The 22,571-nt window shown below is 50.3% G+C and overlaps 1 protein-coding gene across 1 annotated transcript in view; it reads right to left on the bottom strand.

Annotated features, from left to right (window-relative positions):
• The window catches only part of LARGE (like-glycosyltransferase), a 457,548-nt gene that overhangs the window by 222,807 nt on the left and 212,170 nt on the right, over nt 1–22,571 (bottom strand). Inside the window, exons 4-5 of the mRNA XM_014532296.1 lie at nt 15,592–15,674; nt 7–130 (exon numbers count right to left, since the gene is read on the bottom strand). Of these exons, the coding sequence (XP_014387782.1) occupies nt 7–130; nt 15,592–15,674 (207 nt within the window). The remainder of the gene's footprint in view (nt 1–6; nt 131–15,591; nt 15,675–22,571) is intronic.

The following is a 22,571-nucleotide window of genomic DNA, read 5'->3' as shown; positions in this document are numbered from 1 at the left end:
CCGTACCTTGAGCTCATCCGCGTTGTAGAAGTCCACGCGCACGGCGGGCACCATCCAGGTCTGGAAGAGCGTGGCCAGAATCTGCTCGGCGATGGAGTCGGCGATGAGGTGGAAGTGCAGAGGGTTCCGCCTGTGGGGAGTGACAGGGCGTGGGTCAGCAGGGAGCACTGAGCCCCAAAAGCACACCCTCACCCCTCACCCACCCTCTACCTGTGGCCAGTTTCCAACAGCAACTGGGAAAGCAAATCAGGCATGTGACCAAACCAGTGCCCACTGGCGAGGGTGGCGGGGCTGGCAAGGAGTGATGACATGCTACCAACCTCAGCCTTTCAGGTGACGACAAGGACCAGGAGGGTGAAATGGCTGGTGACACGCCATCCAAGCCAACCACCGTACCTCTGAGTTAGACACCTGTGTTCCCGGGTGTCCTAAGTGGAGCACGGTAACACTCAGACTGGCCCCTTATTTCTGGCTTCCTTCGCCCGCTGGGTGCAGCCGGCACCATCCTGAGGTCTGTTTCCTGCTTGTTTCTCTCCCAAAGAAAACCAGGCACCCAGAAGGAGTCACCAGGGGCCCGTCACTGGATATCAGTGTACCTCACTGTTCATGCTTCTACAGCTTTTCTTCATCCCACCTCTGTCAACCAGCCTTACAGAGGCGGCACTGGAGTACAGCTCAGCATTACACAGGGCAAAGCTGAGTTCACTCCCAGAGCTGGCATTCAGGAGTGTGGACTACCCAGTGTCACGTATACCTCCGCACACCTGTGTCAGGTATACCTCCCCACACCTGAGTCATGTATATCTCCCCACACCTGAGTCAGGTATACCTCCGCACACCTAATGCTTCCTCTGTTAAATGTTGGAAACACCTCTTCATCAGGCCACTGTACCGATTAAATGAAATAAGTGCCATCTATAATGCATATCAATAGCAAACATAGAATATTCATAAACAGCAGACATGCCGGATTCCTGAGGGACTACCGGGCACAACGCAATTAGTTTGATACAGAAGAACTATCATAAATACTATTGTGCTGGTAAAAACAACAACAGAAGTTTTAATATGATGCCGGAGCACCTACGGATGAGAACCACCTGGTCCCTCTGACCTCAAGGAGCTCATCCTGTTTGCAGAGACGGGCGGCCCACAGTGAAACGCCATTATCATGAAGTGGAGTGTGATCATGTGGCAATGACTGCACAGCACACAAGTGCTATGGGAGCAAAGAGACGGAAGGGCCAGTTCTGACCGGGTCCGAAGGACGTGTATGAGTGGGAGACGCAGCGCCTTAACAGATAGACGACTGACAGGAGGTGAAGGGAGAGAGGAGAATAAAGGGACTGTGGCCGCACACAGGGGTGCTGGGACAGGGAGTGGTGAGCAGGACTCTACGGTTAGAGCAGAGAAGGGGGAGATGAGAGGGCACAGGAAGCAATGACCATCGTTAAGCAGCCTGGACTCCATCAGCAAGGTGTGGGGAGCAGCGTGGCCTGCCCCTGAGCTCCCGGCCTCCGGGCAGCCCTGTGCTAAGGGCCAGACTCAGAGCCCGGCTCCCAGCCTCCCGTCCCCACGCTCTCTTTCTACCCGAGCCTTCTCCGATGCAGTTTGCTCTGCAGGAAACCCTCTCGCCCTGGCTCATTCGGTCAATACTTACTGAGCACACACGATCTGCCAGGCAATGGGCAGGATGCAGGGGACACGGGGTGAGTAAAGACACGCCATCCCTGCCCTCACCTCGGTCCCTGTCTGGCCTCTGCTCCTCCTCGCCCCCCATTCAGCACTGGATGGCCCATCACCCAGTCTTCAGCTCTGAGGGCTGCCTTTTGCTCTTTGAATCCTGCCCTGACTACCCCGACTAGGTCAGGCCCTTCCTCACAGGCAGGCACCTCAGTACCACATGCCTCTCCGCAGGTAGGGATCACCTGCTTGCTGGTCTACATCTCACCTGACTGAGCTCAGGGAGGTCAAGGATCGTGCCAGGTGTGTTTGAGTGGATTGCCCCATGACCGCGTCTGGTGTCTGGGATGTGGTAGGATTCACAAAGGATCTGACTGGGTGGATGGGTGGTGGATGGTAGACAGAGGAGGGGTAACAAGTGGACACATCATGGAAGAGATTAGACGAGATGCATGTGGACTGAGGATCTGATGAAGACGGTGAGAGGACAGCGGCCGGCCAGGAGGCTGAATCTGGAGGGTCCTGAAGAGAGTTATATGTGAGGAAAATGGAGAGGAAGCAGCCGAAGGTGACGCTGAGATTCCTGGTGGGCGCTGATGTCTCCAGGACAGGGGCTGGAAGAGGAAAGACGCTGGAGGAAGGTGGTAATTTGGGGATTGGGTGCACCAACTGTGAGGTGAGGTGGCCAAGCAGGGTGGGGCTGGACGAGTGAGCCTGGACCTGAAGAAAGCTCTTATCCAAGGCCAACCTGCCATACACATAACAGGTGCATGAGGGCAATAATCTGAAGGAAGTGAATGGCAGAAACAATTAGCACGACAGAGTTCCTCCATGGGACCACTGTCTGAAAGCGGCAGATTCCTCCGCGGAACCATCCGTGCAAAGGGGATGGGGGGGAGCAGGCCTGCCCTCAGTTTCCCTGCAGCAGGGCTGCCAGGAGCCTGACGAGGACCGGTGGCCTGAGGGGTCATGTCTGCTCACTGGCCAGAGGCTTAGCTGAGGCTACGTCAGGGGCAGCCGGTCAAAGCCCCTGGGAAGACAGATGGTCCACTTAGCCCTCAGCGTTGGCACAGCCACTCCCCTCTCCCCCAGAGCCCCGGCAGAGCCTTATGGAAGGAGGAGGCTGGAGCAAGATAAGCCTGTATAATTGCCAGCTTGCATTTTTATCCAGGACGGAGGGATGGCGTCATTTCAGACATGGGGCGATGATACCAGATGTCTGTATCCTGGTTCGTGCTATTCCCTCCCCTCCTTGAACAGGGGTTTCTGCTCATCCTTCAAAATTCCCTCTGAAAGTCGTCTCCTCCTAGAAACTGTCTCAGAGAACATCCATGTCCCTTTCCTGCTAACTCAGCACCGCAGAGGAAAGGCAAGTGAACCATCTATAGCACGGCGCTGTGATGCACATTCAGACCCCTGGCTCTGGTCCAGACTGTGACACCCTGAGGACAGGAGCCATCTTTTCTTCTCCATCCCCAGGGCCCCGCGGAGGGGCTGGCATCCACAGTGCTCAACACACACTGATGCACCAGGAAGAGAAAGCCAACGCCCCCTTCTATGAAGGTAGCACAGCTGATGGCACAATCCTCATCAGTGATGCCGCCTTGGGCTCTGCCCCGGAACCTCTGGGCTGGGACCCTGGCTGCATCCGTTACTGAGTGACCATAAGCAGGTTAATCATCGCTCTGGGCCCCAATTTCTTCACCTTCAAAACAGGCACAATAATGCTGAGCAATGTTACCCTGGGCAATTGTAGGGGTTAAGTGATATGTATATACATATGTATATATGTACATATGTCATGATACGATTTCACTGCATGGTAAGATTTCAATGTGCTGACCATTGGTATGGTCTGAATATTTGTGTTCCCCACCCCCCACCCCCAAATTCATATGTTGGGTGCTAACCCCTAAGGTGATGGTATCAGGAGGTGGGCCTTAGGGCGGTGATTAGCTCAAGGGGCAGAGTCCCACTGAAAGGGATTAGTGCACCTATAGAAGAGGCTCCAGAGACACCCCTCACTCCTCCCAGCACGGGAAGGCACAGAGAGAAGTCCGCACCCAGGGAGCAGGCGCCCCGCCCCGGCCTGAACCAGACCACGCTGGTGCCATGACCTGGGGCCCCCAGCCTCCAGACCTGCGGGAGACAAGGCTCTGCTGTTGACACCCCACTGAGACTGTGGTATTTTGTTACAGCAGCCCCAACGAACTCAGACAACCATTGTCAACATCAACTTATGAAACTGTTATTTTCTCAGTGCTTTTGCATCATTTTTCTTTTTCTTTAAATTTTTTATTGATTAATGCATCATTTTTCAAATAAAGTGTTTCAATTAGTTCCTCCATCCATAGATTAAAAAAAAAAAAACACAGAGCTGAATGATGAAACATCCAATGCAGGGCTATCAGAGCAGACACAGATAAGGCATAAGAGATGGGCGCAAGTCCTCTCCTCAGCTATCCATGTGGCGGGGACAAATGAAGAGAGATCATGGTAACTACACAACCGTGAGAACATGCGTGTGACAATGCTGGGCTGCCCCATGCAACTGCAAAGTTGGGGAATGGCACACATGAAGAGGCTGACACAGACAGTGAAGGGCACCCCTGGAGTTGGGTGGGAATACCTTATGCATGCAATCAGGGGGCTCTGCAGGGAGGAGCACAGAGTGATGGGACCCCTCCTCGCTGGTAGAGAAGACAGGAAGTTCCCAGAGACGTGCATTGGCATGGGCCTCTGGGTGGGAAGAGGTGGTGGATGGAGGCAGGCATCCTGAAGGATAAAAGAGAATAAGGAAAGGGCCAGCGGGAGGGAAGGACACGGCATGTCTGTGGAACAGTGAGTCTTGTTTGGGTGGCTCATACGAGGACATGTGATGAACACCTATTGTATGCCAGGCATGGGCAGGATAAAAAGAGAGCGACAGACTTCCTGGCAGGCTGGGACAGAGTATGGGGCCTCCTAGGATGTGTGACTTGCAGTCTCTAAGAGAAAGAGAGCCAGGCAGGCTTGGGGGACTCCACGGGCAGCGATCACCCCTAGAATTTGGGACGTTAACCTGGCTACAGAGGAGACACACCAGCTCTGGTAGAGGAGGCTGCTGAAAGCGTTCCTATGAGGTGTCCCCTCCATGACCTTCCTCTGGTCCCAAGTGCCTTCTCAGAAGGGAGAGTAAATCCACAGACACTTAGCTCATCGTTAGGGCAAAACTAGTGTTTGCACGGCCCCAGGGGCCAGGTGTGCCTCATGCACTTCCCTCAGAAGACTGTGAAAATGCTCAACCAGGGGACATGGGGGGCTCCCAGCGCAGGTGACATGTGCTGACACTGACTCATCGTGAGAGCTCGGTCTTGTCCGCCACACCTCTCGGTGGCCACAGAGAAAGCACCTGAGAACATTGCCCAGACCACTTTTCCTGGAGTCCCCATGGAAACCAAGTTCCCCTTGAGCTTTAACATGCTAATCCACTGCCAACCAGATGGTCTCCCCTTCATATTCCACAGGCCCCTTGGAATCAAGACAGCCCAATCACAACCCTCCTGCCCCGCCAGGTTACTAACTGTGGAGTGCTTGTTAGGTACCATCTCTGTCCGCGGGGATAGACTTGGGTCTGTCACTCATGGGTATAGCCCAGCCCCCAGAAAAATGTCCAGCATATTACGTGGGGGCTCATTTTGTCCTCTCTTGTACCCCTCACACAAGCATAGCAGTACTATTGCTGAATTACTCTGCAATTCCATTCCTAGTTATATACAAAAAGTATATGAAAACATGTTAAAGGTAAAGGGGGCCAAATATATGGTGACAGAAGATGATCTGACTTTGGGTGGTAGGCACACAATGCAATATAGAGATCATATATCATAGTAATGTACACTTGAAACCTATATGATCTTATTAACCAATTTTACTCCAATCTATATCTACACTAATAAAAGAGAAAAATGGTAATTAGCGTACAACCGCTACCCTTTTCATTGGCTAATCAGTGAGTATATGCAAATTAACTGTCAGCCAAGATGGCGGCCAGCAGCTGAATCCGAGTGGCAGCGTAATGGAGGGCCCTGCAGATGCAAGCATGATGAGACTGCCTTTCAAACGGGAATGGGGTCTGCACTTTGCTATGAGCGTATGAGGCAGAAAATATACGGGCAGCCACACTGTAATCAAAAGCATTGGCTTACCTCCCTCTCATAAAAGGTTGCGTTTTCCGTTTTCTTAAAAGTCTGAATGAAGGGATTTAGAACACTCATTAGTAGCATCAGACATAGGGAAGAAATGTCACCGGATACCTGTCAGACAGGGCCCTCCCATTCGGTCCTCTGTGACGGGGGAGCCCTCCCAGCTGCAAAGCCTCCAAGTGTAACTGAGCACATTAAAGGTGCCCAGGCCCTTTCTTAAAAGCCAATGTCTTGGTTCAATTCTAAGTGAAACTTGTACATCCAAACCAGCAAGTTTGGGGTTGCCTAGAGTGGCCCAAGAATTCAACTGGCTAGATCATTTAATGATTATCTTGGTTACCTGGTATCATAAAGCAAAAGAGCTTCATTTATTAACTCATCCATCCCTTTTTTTCCTTCCCTTTTCTTATATGTCCCCCATAATTTGTGAAAACTTATGACAATTTTTTTAAAAACTAGAATTTATAATCTACATCTATATATATAAAAGCCTAAGCGACCAGCCGACTGGCCAATCGGTAGCTATGATGCACACTGACCACCAGGGGGCAGACGCTCAACGCACGAGCTGCCGAGCGAAAGCAACTTTGTACAGTGCCCTCTCACACTCCAGGACCCCTTGGGGGATGTTGGACTGCTGGTTTCGGACCAATCCCCGCAGGCCAGGCTGAGGGACCCCACCTGCTGGAGGGACCTCACTCACTCTGCAGATGCCCTTCCAGCCAGGCGGCCGGGGTGGGACCACAGGAGATTGGCTCCAGGGCGTGTCCATCCCATCTCTCTCAGTCCTGCCCCGCCGCCACCTTCTAATTAATTTCCTTTCAATGTGCACAAATCCATGCACCAGGCCTCTAGTAAATTTAATAAAGAAAATAAACTCTCTGCCCTAAAACAAACAAACAAAAACATATGTCAAAAGCTGGTATACAAATCTTCATAGTGGCATTATTCAAAAGTCAAGAAGTGGAAACAACCCAAATGGCCACCAATTGGTGAACAGATAAACAAAACGTGGTCTATCCATACAATGGAACATTATTGAGCAATGAAAAAGGAATGAAGTACTGACAGGTGCTATGACATGGATGGACCTTAAAAATATTACGCTAGGTCAGTGGTCGGCAAACTGGCCCCTTGAGTGTGGCTCTTCCACAAAATACCATGTGCAGGCACGCACGTACAGTGCGATTGAAACTTCATGGCCCATGCCACGGGGCCAAAGAGCCGACCACTGCGCTAGGTGGAAAAAGCCAGCCACAAAAGACTAAATGATATCGTACGATTCCATTGCTATGAAATGTCCAGATAAACAAATCCATGATAACGTAGATCTGTAGCATCAGGGGATGGAGGTGGAAGGGACTGCTATTGGGTATTAGGATTTGCTTTTGAGATGATGAAAACGGCCTACTGTTAGATAGAGGTGATGGTTGCACAACTGTGAATACACTAAAGACCCACCAAGTGTACACGTCTAAAAAGTGAATTTTAGAGAACGTCAATTACACCCCTGTACTGACTCCTTTGCCTGAGACGGGGAGTGATGGTCTGAATGGTAAGTTTGGGAGAGGGAGTCAGGCCTGGTGAGCTGGGCTCTTCCTGGACTTCTTCCTCGGGGGGCTGTGCTGTTGTGCACTCAGTGGCTTGCCCAGGTGAGGAAGGCCTGTAACTGTCCAGTTGGCCTCTGACCAGAAGGTCAACCCAATTCATAGGGTCAAAAACAGGAGCCTGATCGTGCCCACATTTGAAATGACACCCCAGAATTCAAGACAACAAAGGTGCTATTTCATTTTCCCTGTGTCACTTCTGAGTCTCACAGTCGGTTCCTACCTCACAAGGTAAGCACCAGTTTTAACAACAGGGCCCTGCAAATTCCAAGATCAATCCAAGGCCACGTCTCCATCCTGTTCTCTTTTGTTCTGAGGGAGATCCGACAACAGATGCTAAGGACACAGTTACACCGAAGTGAATTTCACCACTAATGATAATCAGAACTCATTCAAAAGAATCCCAAAGGGATTAATTCTCTCCATTCTTTATTCAATGCTACCTAACTTTATATCTACACAACACCTGACCTAGCCTTTTATACCTGTCGCCGGTTATATGTACATTTTGGGGAGCATTGCTTTAAACCCATGCGAAGAGGCGCCTGCCTGTACAGGCGGAGCAGTGTGGGTCCCAGACAGCTTCCCTGGGTTCAAACACACAGACGTTGCCACAGACTTCAAATAAGACTGAGCTTTTACAACAAAGAAGCGAGCGAGCGCGTGCCTCATCGTCAGCAGGGCCTGCAACTCGGCTGGTAATGAGCGATGCTCTGGCCGCCTCCACTGCTCCCCTGTCCCAGGGTGGGATGCAATAAATATGGTCACACAAAGAGGCAGAGATGATTAAACCTCAGCTTTCTCCTCGCGTTTCCTTCCTTAGCCTGTCGGGAATGTGCCACGGCCCCTGCAAGGCAACCCAGGGTCTGTTTTTATTAAACTACACAGGGACATCCGAGCTGAACACTCCTTAATTATTAAGTTGGGAATGGAACTGCAATTTTGAGAAAAAGAAGGAGCCGGTGATGGCAACCTGAACGCTCAGTGATTCTGTTGCACTTAGAGATGTAACAGAACTCACTGCGGGAAAACGTGGCGGCCAGAATGAGGTTTCCAGTGAGAGGTCTTGGGGTGCGGGAGGACAGGTGGCCTTGATAATGTGGGATGATTCGAGCACAAGTCAGTTTCATGTCAGAAAAGCTCTCCATGGGAGAAGAACAGAGCCACTTTCCAGAAAATCAAAAGGCCTCCTGGGGTAGTAAGAGCAGCATGGACTCTGGGGTTTGCAGAGGGGAGGCTGGAATCCCAGGAGCATCCCTTACCCGTGACCTTGAATGAGCTCTTTAACCTCTACATGCCTCAGTTTCCTCATTCACATGTGGGGATAATGGCACTGATTGACCGGGCTGGGATGAAGGTGGAATCAAAATATGTGATGCCTGGCATCTGACCTATACAAGTTCGTTCTCTGATTTCATGTGCATGTGCATAACCAAAGAGCATAAGCTCTCTCGCCCGTTTAAAGATATTACCCTGTCCATATTTTTTATTCTTAACTTGATTGAGATACTAGAGGCCTGGTCCAGAAATTCATGCATGGGCAGGGTCCCTAGGCCTGGCCGGTGATCAGGGCCAATCTGCAGGGCAACTGGCAGGGCGATTTGGGGACCCCTGCTCACACCCGCCTTGGCTGGCCTGGCACCACCTGCTTGCCGGCCCCGCCACCTGCCACTGGTGGGGGCCTGCGGGCTTGGGGCAGCTCCTCTGTTGAGCATCTGCCCCCTGGTGGTCGGTGCATGTCATAGTGACCTGTCGTTCCACTGGTTGTTCTGCCATTCAGTTGATTTGCATATTAGGGTTTTATATAGATAGATAATTGACAAATAAAAGTTGTATATATTTTAAGGTAAACATGAAGTATCATAAACATTTAAGGTGATGTTTTCATATTTATACATTATGAAATAATCATGACAATCAAGTCAATTAACATAGTCTTCCTCTCCTATAGTTATAATTTTTTTCTTTTCTTTATTCCATGGTATTGTCTTAAGTCATCCAGGCCTTTAAAACTTCCATTTATTTCATACTCAGTACCCTAAAAATACCCACCTGAGAGGATGAAGACGACTATGAAGAGTCACAATAGTGATAGCAATGTCTACATGGTCCCCCCAAATGATAATTAAAAATAAAAGAATAATGATACTCAAAATGGTAACTTTTTTTTTTTCTGAATGAAAGCTCAGACTTTGAAGCTAGGTTGACAGGGATCAAACCTGGCCCTGCCCATCCTCTCTGCATTGATTTAACATCTTGATCCTCAGTTTCATCATCTGTAAAATGGGGACAATAGCAGTATCCACCTCAAAGAAACCTATGCACTCATATCTGAAAAACACGAGGAACAGAGCCTGATGCATTCGTATTTGTTAAATAAATAAAATGCAGAGATGCTTCACACAGATCATCTCCTCTGGTAGTCAAAACAGGCTGAGTGACAGCTTGGGGACCAGCCAGAGCTCCAAGTACAGTGACTTGCCTAGTGGCTCCCAGCTCACGGATGGCAAGACCAGAATCCCCATCTAGCTCTGGTTCTTGGTTTTATTCAAATCCTAGTTCCTCCCTTCACAGTCTGGAAACTGCTTCTATAATAAGTTTAAGGCTGAATAAGCAATAAGACAGTTAGAGGCAGATACTGGTCACGAATATGCTGTTTTATCCTCCATGGTCTTCAGGGGCACATGTGAAATTAATATAAACAAACAGACAAACAAAACACCCAAAACAACAACCCAGCTGCTTGATATGCACAGTGAGGGAATCGCCACGCTCCCTCCTGCGAACAGGACTGTTGAGTGTGAAAGTAAGTAGATCATCCCAGCAAGCAAATATTAAATTTTTACAAGCTGGCCAACTTTCCTGCCCAGGAGGTAAACATGTAAGTTACTAAATAAATATTTTCTTTCTCGGCTCACTAAAAGCTCCGTTTCCTTGAAGAGCAGCTATATTTCCCAGTTTATTTGCAATTGGGATTGGAGTTACAGGCTTCCCCACATTTTTCTTTAAACATCTTTCCAGCCAGGTGACAAAGACTTTATTTACATTGTGCTACTTTCTATTAGATAAGCCTTTGTTCACGTATATTTTGAATTTATTATATTCTCACCAGCTTTTTCTTCACCATAGAGGCTGCATACTGAGATGACCAAAATATATGTAAAGAGAAAACAAAAGCAAGATCACCCCCAACCACAATATGCAAAAAATTCCATTTAAAATTTATTTTCTGCTAGTCTTCTATCCCCTGTATTTACACCAGGTAGATGTGTATCTGTGTGTATGTGACACTTTTATATAGTGGAATGATACTATGCATATGTTGTTGTTTTTTGTCGTTGTTTTTTAATCCTCACTGAGGATGTTTTTCCATTGATTTTTAGAGAGAGTGGAAAAGAAAGGGAGAGAGAGAGAGAAATATCAATGTGAGAGAAAACACATCAATTGGTTGCCTCCGACCAGGGCCTGGGCCAGGGAGGAGCCTGTAACCGAGGTATGTGCCATTGACTGGAATCGAACTCGGGACTCTTTTTCCACAGGCCGACGCTCTAACCACTGAGCCAAACTGACTAGGGCATGCATACGTTTTTGAATTCTGCTGTCACTTATTTTGTATCATAAAATAGCATTTATGTCTATGTTATGACGTCCTTCTTAAAACCAACCAAGAACGTGGTTTAGTGTCAGAGGATGTTCCATTTATTTAACCTTACTGTTTATAAGTGCTATTCAAATTTTTCTGACTGTAAGTAATATTTCACAAAAGCCTTTGTGCGTTAGGATTAGCCTTTTAAGACAGAGCCCCTAACGTAGTCATGTCAGATCATGGTCTTGGGCATTCTACTATGACATTTCTTTCCAAAAAGTTGCCCTAGCCATTTTCAGTGCCAGTGTCCATGTGTATGAGTGTCCGTATCACTCTTTTCCTACCTTTCATAATACAGTGTGCCTACTACCATCAGCGGGCAGACTGCAGAAGTAACATTGATTTCGAGTAACAAAGCAAGCCTTCAATGAAAATCTGCCGAAAACCTTGTCTGGAAAACAAATCTAATTACTGTAATTCACAGTGAAAGCCGAAAGAGCCATCCTGCCCTACTATTATTATATTATTCTTTCCATTAGGAGGTACCTCGTTTGTCAAAGTGCTTTATCATCATGTGTGTGTTAATCCCTGTAACGTGCGCTAGAAGCAAGAAAACTATTTATAGCTGGACTTTCTGAGCTGAAAACCCTCTCAAAAGTCCTGCTATCTCGATATCTAAACTCAAAAGCCCCTGCCTATCAATTCACAGGACCATTCTCATTGGTCAAATTTCTTGGGTGGGAGGGCGGAAGTGGTTATTTGGTCACTGACGTGGGGTGCAGAATTTTCGTAACACCTCAGAAGTAGGTGCTTTCTTCTCAAATCTCCATGCCCCCGTGATGGTGCAACGACTGCTATTTTTACATTACATTTTTTACATGCTGCTGTGTCGTTACCATAGGCGTAAGAATTTGCACTCAATAGAATTCTCACCATTTCGGCAACTATCGGGATTATCGGATCTGTAGCTAAAGCAACAGCAATAGTATTTACACCAAACACGACCACCAGAAGGTTCTGTGACCTGAAAACTGGCCATAAATTTGAGAAATAACGTAATTCACGGTCTGTGGCCATGCAAATAGGCTTCTCTAAAGAGTGGTTTTTCGTTTTTTTTCCCCGATCGGGGAGGGACCTGAGTTCTTTAGTGGAGAGAAGGAATAATTACATCAAAGGCTGATTACCACTCATTGAATTCAATGTTCAGTCCCAAAACGCCTGGTTTCAAGTGGCCAATGAAGGTGAAGAACCACGTGGAGTCTTAGAAAGCACCCAAGAGCCGCGGCGGTGTGGGAGGGGCGTCCCGCCACACCTCGGAAGATGTGGGGTAGAGCCCCACTTGGCCATTCCCATTTCCTTCCTTCTCCAAAGTCACCATGCCAACTGGACAGGGCGATGAGGAGGAGCTGAGAGCCCCACCCCTGAGGGTGTAAGGATCATGTTGCTAGCTTCTCCCAACCCCCTCCCCCTCCAGGAGGCAGTGAGGGATGTTTTGCTACCCCACTGACTGATTGCAGGCACCGGGGGGGGGGGGGGGGGGGGGGGGGACGCAGCTAAAGAACCATCCAGGTGAGGTCAGTACAAAGAGCCAAGCTAATAAAGAAATGTTCTTTTCAACCAAATAAGTTTTAGGGTGAGTTGGTCGGCAGCAAAAGCAAACTGACACAAGAGCTAATGTCTAAAGCAAGCATGTCAAACTCACGGCCCATGGGCTGCATGCCTCATTTATTTGGCCCGTGTTAGCCTTTGAGTTTGACATGCTTGGTCTAAAGAGTTCAAATGACCTGCTAAAAATCAGTCAGCAAGACAGTGGCATAAATGTGAAACTGAACTAGGTGTTAACCGGTTGAATAAATATATCTTCAGGTTATTTATGAATGAAGTACCCTAGGTTCAGTTGTCAACCAAGTAAACATTGAGGGAGCATATAATGTGTGTTAAGTACTTGGCTAAGATACTAGAAAGACAGAAAAAAATAAGGCACACATCCCACATTCTACTACAAAAGGCACAACAGAAATAGATAAATAAATGCAATGTAATAAAAATAATAACAGAAAGATGCACAGGGCATTATGGGCTATAGGAGGCAAGCCCCAACCTAGACCTACACCTCCAGGGGGGCTGTCTAATAGAAATGATGCCTATGCGGAGTATTAAAGAGTAAGGCAAATCTGCAAGTTAGGGTGGGAGGAGAGGAAGGAAGAGGGCAGAAATGGGCAGACAGCGCTGAATGAGGACAGACAGCAGGCAGGGCACACCTGGGCACGCCTGCAGCAGGTGGGGGTGCGACCAGGTCAGTGTTGCCGGAGCGTGAAGTATCTGCAAGGGGAGGAGAGGGGGAACACCGTTGGGAATGACATCCCATCCGGATGGTCTGTGTGACACTGTAAAGAGATTCAGTTCTCTCCCCTGGACAAGGAAAAGCCAACGAAGGGCTTTGAGAAGCCAGATTTTCGTGTCTGAAATACCATCCTGGCCTTTTAGGAGCCTGGCTGTGGGGAGACGGGAAGGACTAGTGCCAGAGAAACTAAGCATACCCGAACTCTGCCAGTCACAGTGGGAGGAGAGGAAAGGGTAGAGTGGGAAAAGATGTTCAAGGGAGAATCCTGAGGCACTTCTAATAGATGGGCTGGATGGGGGGCTGAACCCAAGATGAACCCTGTTTCGTGCCGGGTTGGCAGCGCTTGGGTGCCCATTTCTCCTGTCTCTGCTGATGCCTCTGAAAGTTGGATTCTAGCATCAAACTTTCCATTCATCTCTGTTCAACTGAACGCGGAGACTTTTGTGGCTATTCCTACTGCTGAGAACCTTCCGGATCCTGACCCCGTCACCTGATACATTTGTATGCTGTTGGCTAAAGCTCTGGGTAAGCTTCATCCAAACCTTGGAAAGTTTCTTTGAACAGAGCCAAGGACACTGGCTGGAGCTGGGGGTTCAATCTGGATAGACCCTAAGGATGCCGAGGTATCACTCAACACAGAGAAGGAAAGTCCCGGGGAAAATTAGAGGCCAACGCCTGGAATTTAAGGGGAAGAAGCGATGACTCAGGAAGGCAAGCATCTCCAGGAGGAAGAGGCATCTGACCTTCCTGGGGCTGGTTCCATGTGGACCCCCTGGGGCCATGGATATCATCTGTAGGTTAGAATTTTGCACTTTCACGTAAGGCAGGGACTCTCTAATGGTCAGAAATGGCCAGAGGTGGGCCAGGCTACAATGGAAAAGACAATGCAACCTATTTTAGTTTGCTAGGGCTGCCGTAACAAAATGCCACAGACTGAGTGGCTTAACCAATACAAAGAATTTCTCACAGTCTAGAGGCTGGAAGTTCAAGACTGAGGTGTCGGCAGGGTTGGTTTCCTCCCAGGCCTCCTGTCTTAGCTGTAGATGCTCGTAGATGTTGTCTTCTCCATGTCCTCACATGGTCTTCATACTGTGTGAGTCTGTGTCCTAATCTCTTCCCATAAGGGCACCAGTCATACCAGATTAGGGCCAACTCGATTGACCTCATTTTAATTGAATCACCTCCTTAAAGATCCTATCTCCAGATTCAGTCACATTCTGAGCTACTGGGGATTAGAGCTCCAACAGATAAAGTATTTTGGGGCGACACACACAATTCAGCCACAACCTGGCAAAAGGGACGTGTACACAGAGAGGTCTGGTGACTGTCAGGCAAGGGAAGCTGATGAAGAACTGGAGCATTAAATTTGGGGTGTCCTTGAAGGTCCCTTCAGGTCTAAAAGCTGCAATTCTAAACACTGAGACAGCACCTAATCGCTACTATTAAACATTATTAACACAACTAGTGACCCAGTGCATGGATTCGTGCACACTGAAAGGAAATTAATTAGAAGGTGGCGGCGGGGCGGGACTGAGCGAGACAGGATGGACACATCCTGGGGCCAATCTCCCGCAGTCTCTCCCAGGCCAGCTGCACCTATAGTGGTGCTGTGGCTTGAAGCGCATCTGCAGAGTGAACAGGGACCCTCTGGCAGGTGAGGTCCCTCGGCCTGGCCTGTGAGGATCAGGCCAAAACTGGCTCTTCGACATGCCCCGAGGAGTCCCAGAGTGCGAGAGGGCACGCTGCAAAGTTGCTGTCATACAGGGTGTGGAACGTAAACGCAAGTGTGCAGTAAGCCAGATTCAGGGCCGGCAGTGCCCCAGCAACAACATAACCCACGGCCAAAGGTGGAATCGCGCAGCCCTGCAAGGAATTGGGCTCCCTCCTCTCTGGTTTCCGGCGGGGTGTGTCATCCAAGAACCACTGCTGCCAAGTCACTGCAGCTCGGCAGCTCCTGCGTTAAGTGTCTGCCCCCTGGTGGTCAGTGCACATCATAGCTACTGGTCAGATGGACATTTGCATATTAGCCTTTTACATACACAGATAGTCTCCCCAAGGTCTCAGGAAAAAGTTAAATCTTCATGGCAGCTTGAATGTCTGATGAAAGGGTGCTTGGATCTAACCCTTCCCCCTGGAAACACACACAGGCAGATCGCCACACCTGCAGAAAGTAGCCATCACGCTCACCTGTGAAACAGGACAGACTTGACCAAGGTGACGACATCCCGGCTGGCGTTGTATCCTGCGCAGACAATAGCAACGTGGATCGTCTGGGAAGCAAACAAAAACAGGGCGAGCAGTTAGACCCATGGAGAAGGGCCTTCCCAGGGCTTCCGACCGCATGACAAAGAAAAATGGCCTTTACTTCTTCTTGGGATCATCAGAAAACAAAGTACACAGGCTGCAGCTCTGGAAAATAACTCGAGACAGTTTTATTAAGCCTTTTTAATCGGTTTATGGAGCTATCATCATTTGGAAACCATTAAGGCTCTTTTCAATTACATTTTGGGGATGAGAGACATGGCAATTGGCTCAAACAGACAAACAGTGAGCTCCCTGCCCCCAAGCTGGAGACGATGACAGATGGCAACCAGAGAGAGGAAAGAAAATATGCCCCAAAAGGATGAGCTGGCCATCGGGGATCTCAGACCAAGAAGAGGTGGCTCCAAGAGCTTGTGAAATGTTCCCATGAACTGTCTCAGGTTTGGGTCAACTTGATAACATGGCAGAGGGGCAGAGGGGTCAATATGGGCCACAGCTCGGTATCATTCAAAGAATCGAAGACTGGCAGATTGAAGGGAGCCTGATGGATCTTATCATCTAAGTAGTCAAGAGCATGGGCCCCAGATGTGAATGAATGAATCCTGGCTCTGCCCTTTAACCCAAGGTGACCCTGCAAATGTAGTGTCAGGTAGTGCAGTGTCAGGTGACTCCCTGTCACGTAAGAGGCATAACACATCCTGCAGAATGTCATGGAGCATGTGCGGGAACGATGCCAAAAGCAGAATACGGTGCTGGGCACATTGCATTCCAGGCACAGCACAAACGTCCTTGAGCACCGAGCTTCCCAAACGGGGTGCCTCAGCGCTTGGTGTGCCGTACGTGAACTCCAGGCGATGGAGGTACTCATCTCTTCAAGCTCTCCTGCTACCAGGCAGGGCTGGCCCCTCAGGCTCAGCACCCTCTGCTGCCAGCAACTTTGCCTGTTTCCCCCCTGGTGCTCTACAGTTAGCCTTTTCTATAATAAAATGGGCAGGACTTGACCAGATTGGAAAGTCCTGCTCCAGGGCACCCCCTACAGGCAGCCATCCAGCCTCTCTCAAAACAACTCCGGAGTGCAGGGTTCACCCTCTCCATGTTGTCTCTTCTACTAAAGCAAGGCCTTCCTGGCCTGGGCACCAGCCTCCTGACCCCCTGCAGCCTCGTTCTGTCCAGGGAGAAGCACAGAATAAGCATGTTCCCTTTGGCACCTGACACTTAAATAATGGAGGGTGCTCCGTAGGTGCCTCTGCATGGTCAGAACTACCCACAGCCCTCCCTCCCATGGCAGGGCCTCCGGCTCCCCGTTATCCTCGTCAGCCACTGCAGAATACAGTCCTGAGACCCTGGCCCTTCCCACTCGGGCTCTGAGAACAATGACACCCCACCTGCGACACCAGCAAGGGAAGCCTCACCACCCCGGGGTGAAGCATCCAACACCACGTCCATGACCTCTTCAGTCCCAATGGCCCTCCCTCCCCCGGGCCACCCGCGCTCAGCGCCGTAAGCTGGACCTCAGCCTCGTCCAGCCTCGTCAGGATCCTGTCTCAGAAATCCTGCAGTCGGGCTCACCATCCCGCACACACCTGCTCCTCGAGCTCAGGGAGAGGCCCGTCCCGCCCGTCAGCCTCTGGGCCCCGACAGCGCTTCACTCACTCCCTGGCCCCGGGAGCTTTTGACAATGTCTGGAGTCCTTTTGCTCGTCTCTCCTTGGGGTGGGCAGGGATGCTGCTCAACATCCCTCAACGCACAGGACGGCCCTCACGGCCAAGAACGATCCTGCCCAAGTGGTCCAAAGAGCTGCCGAGAGAAACCCTCTTTAAGTAGAGGAAGGCGGTCGGTCAGGAGCCCTCCTCCCTGCACTCGAGAGATGTCACACCAGCCTTTACTGGTGACAAGGCCTGGATGTGGGGGGGGTGATGTTCTTATCTGCCCCTCCAGGCCCCCTCTCTCTACCCTTCCCCAGCTTCCTCTGTGCCGGGGAGCCCGGCCTTTATAGACCGAATTGCAGGCTCCTGTAACTGCTGGGTTCTGGAGGAGTTCGGTCAATGAGGGCGGCAAGGACAGGTCAGATTCCCCGCTCCTGCCAGGGGCCCTCCTACACCTCCAGTTCCTGCTGGTTTCACAAGGCCCCCACCTCCCACCCCTCCCCAGAGGTTGCCGTGACTCCCTCCAGGGAGCTTGGCACCCCTCCCTGGTTTCCCTCTGCCCTGCCCAGGCCTTTGGCCCTGCATCACACCCCTTACACTCCTTTGTTTTTATTTTAATGCATTTTTATTGATTTCAGAGAGTGGAAAGAAGAGGGAGGGAGAGATAGACACATCAATGAAGAGAGAATCATTGATCAGCTGCCTCCTGCACTCCCCACACTGGGGATATAAAGCCTGCAACCCGGTTATGTGCCCTGACCAGGAATCGAACTGTGACCTCCTGGTTCATAGGTTGATGCTCAACCACTGAGCCACGCCAACTGGCTTCCACACGTTTTGAATGAGCCAAGTTTCCTGACCAATTCTGGTGCCCTTTCCTCACATCCCCTCTGTCCTGGAGGCTGGAGGGGAAGACTCTGAAACCTTCACAGATACAGTGCTTATCCCTAAAGTGAAACGAAGCAGGAGTGCACCCCTGTGCCACACATGGGGATGTGTAATTGCACGGATAAAGTTTAAGGAGCTCAGCAAACTCCACAGACACATGGACCACAAGGCTCTCTCTAAGGAGGCCCATGGAGGCTCCCGCTCACACCCTTCATCCTGCACAGGGTGCCCTGCCCACCTTGTACGCTGTGAATGTGTACCTGGATGTGTAGGTAGGAGAGCCGTAGCTGTGAACTAGGCTCGCTCCCGATGCTGCTGGGCTCAGCTGCTGTCACTTTTAGGACCCGCAGGAAGAACTCAGGTAGGACAAGAGCATTTCTTGGAGTTTCCAATGTGACAGAAAAAAATCCCCTAGGGCTGTTTTCACATATATGCCAGTTGGGGAAGATAAGCATTGTCCCAAAAGAAATTCAGACCAAACTACAGGATGGAGGCAAACGAACAGTGGCCCTGGCAAAAGTCATCAACACTCTGCCCGGCCCTGTTGCCCTAGCAACACCATCCGCAGTGACCCAGAAGGCCTGGTACACCCTGCAGGGCATTCTGCCTGGGGGCACAATTTAGGGAAAACCTTCTCCTATCAGGGGAACAGCAGGAGTGGGAGTGAGAGGGGAAACCGATTTAAAAATGGCGAAAAGTTAGGCTCAGTGTGATGCTGGGCCGCAGCTGCAGCCTTCTGGGCAGGGGCCAGGTGGGGAGGCAGCTGCTGTCACGTGGCAGCCAGAGAAGCACACAGCTGGGGACAGAGGCCCAGACGAGGGAGTGATGAAAACCAACGAGAGTCAGGAGACCTGGGTTTGAGCTGCACCTTCAGCGCTGTGTCGCTGTGTGACCTTGAAGCAGGCACTTAATGTCCCTGAGCCTCACTGGCTCATCTGTAACATGCATGTAAAAATGGGTGCCCTGTTGGGTTGCTGTGAGGACCAGATGCTTGGGTGCAAGAAGGTACGGGTGGTGAGCTGCTTACTCACGCTTACTGGATGCACACGCAGCAGAAGGGGACCTTGGTCTCCACCTCCCTGCTGCCACTTGCCCTGTATTTCAGGGACATCCCACTGCTTACCCTCAAGGGGCTGTTGAGGACCCGGAGCCTGTGGCCCTCTAACTCGAGCATGCACCACACCCCTGCGAGGCTTCTTAGCACAGAGAGCTGGGCCCTCCCCCGGAGCTCCCGAGTCAGGGCTTGGCCAGGGGGTCTGAGGGTTACCTGCATCCAGGTGATGCTGATGGCCCAGGGACCACACTCTGGAAACCACTGCTCCGTCTAAAGCACTTTGAGGTGCCCTGGCCAGTGTGGATCAGTTGGTTGGGCATCGTCTAGTGCATCACAAGGTGGCCTATTCGATTCCTGGTCAGTGCCCATGCCTGAGTTGTGGGCCAGATCCCCAGTAGGGGGTGTGCAGGAGGCAGCTGATCGATGTTTATCTCTTTCTCTCTCTCAATCTCTCCCTCCCTCCCTCCCTCCCCCTTTTCCTACCTTTCTCTCTAAAAATCAATAAAAATCAATCAATCAATAAATAAAGCACCGAGAAATGTCTGGTAAAAACTCAGGAGACGTTAGCTGTGGTTATGTTGAGAGGGTATGAGGGGCGTTCACAGAACCCATTCCCAATACCTTTCCTCCTTCACTTGTATAAAACCAGTAAGGGTGGCACTCCCAGGCCTTCCAGGGTGAGGGACAGGCAAAGCGATGCAGCTTCCACAGTGCAAAGAACAAAGCCCTGGAAGTCAGGAGAGCCGGATGGCGCCCCAGCTCTGCCTCTGGCCAGCTGGGTTACCCTGGGCAAGTTACTTAACCTCTCTGATCCTCAGTGACTCCTCTATAAAAGGAGGGCTTTAGAACTTCTAGGCAGAGTTTTCCTAATATCTAAGGTTTTCCAAAATTCAAGGTGAAGAAAGAGGGACCCAGAGCAGTTAAGTACCTTGTCCGAGGTCCCATGGCTCAGCCGGTTGGTGACAAATGGGTAGAGTTCAGAATCCCACACTACCCTGCTTCAGTAAAGCACACATGTAACGATTAAAATAAAATAAAAAGTATCACTAATGGAGCACTTAATAGCATCTTACAAACTTCCAGGGCACCTTTCCTCCCTTGGGAAACTACCGACAGAATTTTATTTGCTCAAAATACTGGATTATGGACCCAAAAGACACAATTATTTCAACCTCGTAGAAATCAGGAGACACCTGTTAACTGCAGGGGAAGCCAAAGCCATGCCGGGACTTGGCAAGGGGCAGGCGAATGGCAGGGGCAACAGGGCCCAGTGTGGGGACAAGATGGGCCAAACCTCCAGGGGTGACCCTGAGTGCCTCTTCCAGAGTCAAGGCCCAATGAATGAGCCAGAAGTGAATGCCCATCCGGCCTCCTCCATCCTGCACATTCCTGGCCTGCTTTAGGATGGATCTGCTGTATCAGGAAGAATAGCATGACCTGGGGGAGTGGAAACCCAAGCGTTTCTGAGAAAGCACATGAATGGGTGAGACGATCTGGGGTCAACAGAAGTTTAATGGGTAGGGCAGACCCATGTTCAGGCAAATGTGTTGTCCAAATACCGCCTGATACTGATCCACCGCGGTAGCTGCATGCTACGCTCCTACCTACGGGGCCTCTGGATGGCTGGCCTGACCCCAAAATTTGACACACATTCGCCAAACATTCACTCGTTCTGCAAATGAGGACTGAGCACCTACTGTGCGCCAGGCTCAATGGTGGGAGCTGAGGGCACAGCAGTGAGCAAATGACTCCATCCTGCCACCACCACGGGAGCTGGCATTCTCACTGGGGGACACAGAAAACAGACAGACAAATAGGCAGGGTGTACCCCAAAATGTATACACACTTTAAAGCTGATAGCTCCATTGATGTTCCTTTCTTTTCAGAGTGAACCCGCTGGAATTAATAATTATTCAGAGTGTGTATAAATTTTTGGGATACCCTGTATAAATAATTAAAATATACAGAATGCTGGATGAAAATGAAGCAAGGGATAAAGGACGTGTGTGGTGGCGAGGAGGGCCCTGAGGTTAAAGTGGGGTTGCTTGGGCAGCTATCACTTTAAGGGGACACTGGAACAAACATGTAAAGTAAATGAGGAAATGAGCCTGTAGGTATCCAGGCTGCATGCTCCAGGCAGCGGACAGAGCAAGGGAGCCGGCGTGCGTCAGGACCACGGGGGAGCCGGGCTGCCTGGGAGAGAGGCAGTGAGGAGGACGGTGAGCTGAGACCAGAGGGGGCACAGGGGGCTGACCCTTTGCGCTCACTGTCATTTGTAAGAACTTGCCTTTCCCAGTGTGTGAGGAGAGAAGCCACGGGAGGGCTCAGAGCTGAGAAATGGCCTGATCTGACTTTTCTTTCCAAAGGCTCTCTCAAGATGCCAGCGGAGAACAGGTTTTCCGTGTGTGTGTGTGTGTGTGTGTGTGTGTGCATGGGTGGGGGCAGGGGAGCAAGCTAGGAAGCAGAGAGAACAGTCCAGAAGCTACTGCCATAAGCCAGGTGTGGTGGGCGCTGCCCAAATGCCCCTTCCATAGGTACGTGCTGCGCGGGTTGCTCAGAGTGCTGTCCCCACGCAGCTGCGAGCTGTCACACCTCCGGGAATTGCCAGGAGGTCAGCCCCTTCCTGGGGTGACCACATCCTATAAATCTCACAGCATCCTTGGTGCCGGCCCCATGGACACGCCTCCATGGACAGTCCACACGGGAACCTCCATATCGGGTGCTTCACAGCACAGCAAGCAGGAGGTGTGCGGGTCAGGGAGGCAGTGCAGGAGGGGAGACAGGGCCACGTAACATATTCTTTCAAAATCCTCTGTGATCAGTTTGTAGTCCACTTCTGCAGTGAGAGAAGCTAACACAGATTAAGATTTACAGCCTGTGGCGAGGATGTGGAGAAATTGGATCCCCGTGCACTGCAGCTGAGAGTATCAAATGGTGCAGCCGCGATGGAAAAGGGTATGGTGGTTCCCAGAAAAATTAAAAATAGAATTACCATATAATCGAGAACTGCATCTGGGAGACATATGTCTCCAAAAGAACTGAAAGCAGCCCAGCCAGTGTGGCTCAGTGGTTGAGCATCAACCTATGAATCAAGAGGTCATAGTTCAATTCCCGGTCAGGGCATGTGCCCAGGTTGCGGGCTCGATCTCCAGTGTGGGGCAAACAGAAGGCAGCTGATCAATGATTCTCTCTCATCATTGATGTTTCTCTCTCTTTCTCCCTCTCCCTTCCTCTCTGGAATCAATAAAAATACATACAAAAGAACTGAAAGCAGGATCTCAAATAGATATTTGCACACCCAGGTTCATAGCAGCACT

This window comes from Myotis brandtii, unplaced genomic scaffold (assembly GCF_000412655.1).
Source record: "Myotis brandtii unplaced genomic scaffold, ASM41265v1 scaffold876, whole genome shotgun sequence".
In the NCBI taxonomy this organism is placed as follows: domain Eukaryota; kingdom Metazoa; phylum Chordata; class Mammalia; order Chiroptera; family Vespertilionidae; genus Myotis; species Myotis brandtii.
Note: the sequence above shows the minus strand (reverse complement) of the source record. Positions and strands in the feature narration are given on the sequence as shown.